General features: G+C 48.6%; 2 protein-coding genes across 4 annotated transcripts in view; one reads left to right on the forward strand and one right to left on the reverse strand.

The window, feature by feature from the left end:
• The window catches only part of POLL (DNA polymerase lambda), an 11,745-nt gene extending 6,463 nt beyond the window's left edge, over window positions 1–5,282 (reverse strand). Inside the window, exons 1-4 of one of the 3 annotated variants that reach the window (XM_031062235.1) lie at window positions 5,141–5,282; window positions 3,817–3,934; window positions 3,265–3,562; window positions 2,484–2,649 (exon numbers count right to left, since the gene is read on the reverse strand). In XM_031062235.1, coding sequence (XP_030918095.1) covers window positions 2,484–2,649; window positions 3,265–3,562; window positions 3,817–3,931 — 579 coding nt within the window. In that variant the 5' untranslated portion in view covers window positions 3,932–3,934; window positions 5,141–5,282. Of the gene's footprint in view, window positions 1–2,483; window positions 2,650–3,264; window positions 3,563–3,816; window positions 3,960–4,886 lie in introns of all 3 variants that reach the window. The other 2 variants (XM_031062242.1, XM_031062247.1) reach the window with 2 other exon arrangements.
• The window catches only part of DPCD (deleted in primary ciliary dyskinesia homolog (mouse)), a 7,637-nt gene continuing 7,038 nt past the window's right edge, over window positions 4,741–5,339 (forward strand). The window contains exon 1 of the mRNA XM_014309667.2: window positions 4,741–4,756. Coding sequence (XP_014165142.2) covers window positions 4,741–4,756 — 16 coding nt within the window. The remainder of the gene's footprint in view (window positions 4,757–5,339) is intronic.

Genomic DNA, 5,339 nt, shown 5'->3' on the forward strand with positions numbered 1-5,339 from the left:
GGAAAGATCAGAAAGCAGCCATGTGAGACTAAGTACATGCCTCATACCAACCCTTAGCACAAGCTACTTCTGAGATTAGGAAAGCAGAGCACTAACCACCCTCCCTCCTGGGCACACCATGCTCCAACTGCCACCTCTAGAACTGCACACCACAGTTCCTCACACCTCAAGCAACACATGCACCTCTCACACTGCAGAGGAGACTATACTGCTGTCTACCTACCTGTGATTCAAGCATACAGGCCCCTCCTACAGCCAAGCCCTGAACTAAGACACTGAGTAAGTGAGCAACTGCTGCCAGCAGCAAGGTACGACAATGCCAAAATCCCTGGCCAGCAGAGATGCTGACTCCCTACTCCCTCTGGGAAACCTTTAGCTCGTCTGGTGGCAGCATAGGCACATCTCTCACATTCAGACTCAGCAACCTCTACCCCATGATGCAGATGACAGCAGATAGGCACTGAACTTTGTTTTCAGTTTACAGACACAAAATCTTAACAAGGGTAGTAAATTTAAACCCCCTCATTTTCCCCATGGCTATCTGCAAGAGAAAAGGGGAGGAAGGAATGACACAAAGGACTCCACATTCCTCAGTGACAGAAGAAAGAACCAATGTATGCATTCGCTGATACCCTCAGCATTAAGATGCCTCTGTGTAGACTTAAGAAACAATGAGCCTCGGCTTCAGGTAATGAACAAAAGGGGATAGAAGTGGAAAGCCACACAGAGACTTTGGAGACTGCTTTGCTCACTGGGGTCCCCATCTTCCCTGATGTATAAACACAGGAGTCTATGAAGACCCAAGAGCTTGTGGAAGTAACTCTGAGTGATGCACTGTTGTTTGGGATCAGTCCAGCAATTACATGCAGCACACCATGTTCTGTTATGAGTTCAGCAGAGTGTGAGCCTAAGAAGAGCCACATCCTTACAACCTCTGGTTCTGCTGGCTGAGGAGGTAGGAGGTCTGGAGACACATAGATGGGATGTGCTTTGCAGTCTTGTTTTATAACTGAAAACTGGGCAAGATTGAAGATTAATCAGTTTAATTTGTCTTGAAATGCAACTCCCTTGAGATGCTGCTCTCTCTAAGGGCAGCAAAGCCTCAGAAGGCTCAGATAAGTCAGTAAGCCCCTTAAAAGCATATAAAGGAGCATGTTATCCATTCACAACACAGAGAGCTCTGCAGCTGGAGGTGGAAGCAATTCCCATCCTCTTGGCCAGCAGTGTCACAGAGGTGAAACAGCCCTTAAACCCCTGACTCTCTATACTTTGTCAGGAAAGGTGATGGACTCTTTACAACCACATGTGCAAAACCAACTAGCAGCAACAGGCTACTTGAGAGGGAAACAGGCAGCATGGGGTGACAGCTCTGGGTTCACAGAGAGTAACTAGCACTGCTTACAGAGGCTGCCTTGCAGAGAACCTCTGCATCTGCATGCCAGTCAAAAAGTGTTGCTAGTCTGACTGTAACAGGATTTCCTCACAGGAGTTTATATCCAAAGGCAGAACTCCCAGATCAGTCTCTGTTTAGTACAAAACACTGACACCCATCATCTCCTAGAGAAAAAACATCCACACAAGCTAGAAATGACTCTGTGCTTAAAAGCTACTTCTAAACTAAGTTTCAGTTTTCTTGCTGCAGCTGAGCGTCAAGTACCTCACTCCTCTCCAAATCACACAGATCTAATCTTGGGACAAGGGATTTTACTGAAATGTCTACAAATGTGGCTTTTGTGTCCTCAGTGAGCTGCCAGGTAGAAAGTAATTTCGGGCTTTGGGCAACAACATTTTGGACTGTGTTGCAAAACAGATGCCAGTAATACAAGGCAGCTGCTGGGGATGTTTGAGGTAACTTTGCTACAGACAGATTTGAATTACAAAAATGCCCAAGAAGAATTCAGCAAATTTGAGCAAAAATGCAGGGAAAGTCAGGAAAGCTAACAGCAGGCCAGAGATGCTGACTCACAGCAGAAGCCACTAATAACCCAACACAGATATTTTAAGAACACCTCCATGATCCTTCTGGTAGCAACCTGATCCACTGTACAAACATGTGTCTGAACAGGGTGTTTGCCAAGGAGTAGAGCACTGGTCCATATGGCTCAGGCAGAAACATGGGATGAAATATCAGAGACAGCTTCCTGAAAAGAAGATATTCTCAGACAGGGAATATTCCTCAAAAGGACATAAGTGAGTATCACCACAGTGAGCCCTGGCCTGATCAGGGACCAGGACAGCTTCAGCTGGAAAGGTTCTGATGGGAACAGCAATTTAGGGAAACTGTTTCTATTCATAACACCTAAAAAGGACAAAGAGAAGCAGTAACCATGTCCACAGCCTGAGCCTGGCTCACTGGACCATCCAAACACCTTCCCTTCACTGAGAAGATCTCACATGGTATTCCTGCAGGGATGCTCTTAGCCGGGAAAAGCAGCATGCAGGATCTGCTCACAAGGAGATGGATCTGTGCAGGAAAGCCTCACCTCAGCCAGTCGCTGCTGTCCAAGGGTGCCCAAGCCTTGCTGTGAGGAATCCTCCACCTGTGATTCAGTACTTGGTTTCACTGCTCCCTCCTCTGCTGGGGGCTGCATTTTTTCTCTGTCCAGGATCTGCTGCTGTTCTTTCTGCAATTCTTCCTCCTCCAGGTACCTGCCATGGATCGGATGTCTCAGTACAGAAGAAGGAGGACTTCTCAACTCCCAGAAGTTTGACCAAGAAATCCTTCTGCTTTTTTTGGGATGGACCAAACAACCCACATTAATCATACTCTCTCAGATCACAGACTAGTTACTCTGGTTTTAGCTCAGCTCCCCATTTAACATCTACCTTGCTGACCTGCATCTTCCACTCCAACCTACCTGACTCTTAGACTCTCTTCCCAAAATATTGCCAAAACATTCTGATCCTAATCTGTGCCTGCTGCTCCATTTTTAATTTCCTCTTGTGCCTAGTTTCCACTTTCTCTCTACCTTTCATCTGCAATAAATAAGAAACAGTATTTAATCCTCAGTATTTTTAAGAGACATCTTGTTATCACTGATGGATCAGGAAGAGGTGCCTTTAGCACCTGTAGCAAGTGACAGCACTTCTGGCAGTACTTCTGGGCCCTGTTATATGTTTTGCTACCACACAGAACTTTGAGTCATGCTCACAGGAGCCGCGAGGAGTTGCAGCCCAAGATTTTGAGCAGAGGTCAAATTGTAGTGCTGTTCAGTTTAGGACAGAGGAAATGCAGGGAGGAGTGGCAGAGTGGCATTTGCATACCTGTGAGGGATAAAGACGCCATAGCCAGCAGTACTCAGCAGCTTCTGGTCCCTAATGCAAGCACTAAGCCAGGCTGCCTTCACCAGCTGCAGCCCCGGGGGCAGCTTGGTGAGCCTGAGGAGCCGGAAGGCGCGGTGGCAGTCCATGTCCTCGGCCACAATGACGTGCGTCACCTCGGAGCAGAGCTGGCTGTGAACCACGCCCCCGTTCTGCACAATCTGCCTGCAGAAGATCTCGGCCCTGGCCCGGCCAATGCCGGCTTGCAGCACGTAGGCGACGACTGGCTTCAGCCACTCTGCTGAGGAAAGCACAGGGACACAGTGACAAGAGAAACTCCAACCCAGCAGGGCTACATCTCTCACACGAGACTTGATGGCACCAGCCCTGGCAGGCAGTCTTGGGGGGGCTCCAGCTGGACACACCAAACCAAGCTGGCCATGACCACTACAGAAAACACACTAAGGGCCAGAAGAAGCCTTTGGGGAACAGCACTTGCAGTTAACACACTGGGTGTAAGTATTATAACCTGCATCACAAGGACACAGGACTTACCCTCAGGTATCTCTGTTCCTTCCTCTTTCAGGATCTTTGGAGGAATGCTTTTCTCTGAGCCATCCCTCACCTTCTTCCTCTTGGGAAAGGCTTTGACAATCCCTCGTGGCTCCATAGCCTGGTGGGAAAGTTAGCAGCAATGGCTAAATACAAACAAGAAAGAGCAAAGTTGCTTAGATCTTACCTAACCACAACTCAAGATTCACTCATGTTGCTCACTGTCTTTGTTGTTCTGAAGTTTTTTGTTGCTGCCTTCCAAAAATGCTCAGCCTGAGGGAGGCAACCAGAATCAAGAATTGCAGCTCACAAGGTCAGAAAAACCAAAGTCAGAAAGTCACTTAAGTTAACCATACCTGAATGTCTTAGAAACCTCTACAGCTGAGTTCTTACAATGCAAAGCATTCAACTACTTTAACAGCTTAGAGCTCCTATCTGCTCAGCCTAAAGAAGCAACTTAATTTCCCAGGTATTTCTTAAGCACATTCCCAAGAGGGAAACACTTCCCCTGCCAGGGCTGAAATCCAGTCACCTATGAGACAAAACACGGATTGACACCAAGTGTTTCACACACTCACAAGAGGAAAACTCCCAACTTGGCTTCATCTGGAAACAGCAAATTACTAAAGATTAACTAGCCAAGTTCAATAAGGGTACAACTGTAGCTTTACCATGACAAGCCTTGCAAATGCAAACTTCGGAGCTTGAACTACCAGGACACAAGGAAGCTCAGTTTTTTGTAGCCCAAACAAGCCCCAGATCACTGTATATCCCAATAGCCCCCTCCATGTGGCTGCAGCACGGAGCAAACACCAGGTTGGTTTCCTCTCTGTGCAGCACTCCGTGTTTCTCTCAGAGTTCTCACACACAGTCCACCACAAACCTATCCTACCCAACCTGGAAAAGCTGCAAACGGTCCCATCGGCCATGGTTTCCTGCTATGGTCACCTTCTCATCTGAGCACTAAACATAATCCTCTGAAGACCAACCCAGAGCTCGACTCAAGCCCTCACTTCTGTGAGGAAGAGTTCAGCTCCATGGAAACAGAAATCCACTACATTTCTAAAACTCACCTTCGGTGAAACGTTTCCGTTTTCAGGACGTTTTGACCAAAAAAAAAGAAAAAAAGCCCTCTGGAAACAGTAATCCTTTCTATTAGATAAAGAAAAAGCCCACACCAAAAGCCCGCCAAGGTTCTGGGAGCCCAAGTCCGTTCCAGGGCTGGGCAGTGTGTTTCTTCAGGCTATATTTGAACTCCTATAAACCACAACGCACCAAACCTGCCTTGGCAGCCTCCTCAGGCCGCCAAGGTCTCAAGGCCACCAACCTGGGGCTGGCAGCACCCGCAACCTCGGGGGCAAGAACGACCCCTCCAGACCTCGCGGCTGTGCCCGGGGGAGCCGAGGGGGGACAGCTGGAGAGGGGAAGGGCCCCGAAAGAGCGCAGGGCCGGGGCCGGGGCCGGGCAGGGCCGCGCTCAGCTCGGCCGGGCCGGAAGCGCTTCCGGGCGGCGGGCGGAAGTTTCCG

The sequence above is a fragment of the Geospiza fortis genome, unplaced genomic scaffold (genome assembly GCF_000277835.1).
Source record: "Geospiza fortis unplaced genomic scaffold, GeoFor_1.0 scaffold130, whole genome shotgun sequence".
Taxonomy (NCBI): Eukaryota; Metazoa; Chordata; class Aves; order Passeriformes; family Thraupidae; genus Geospiza; species Geospiza fortis.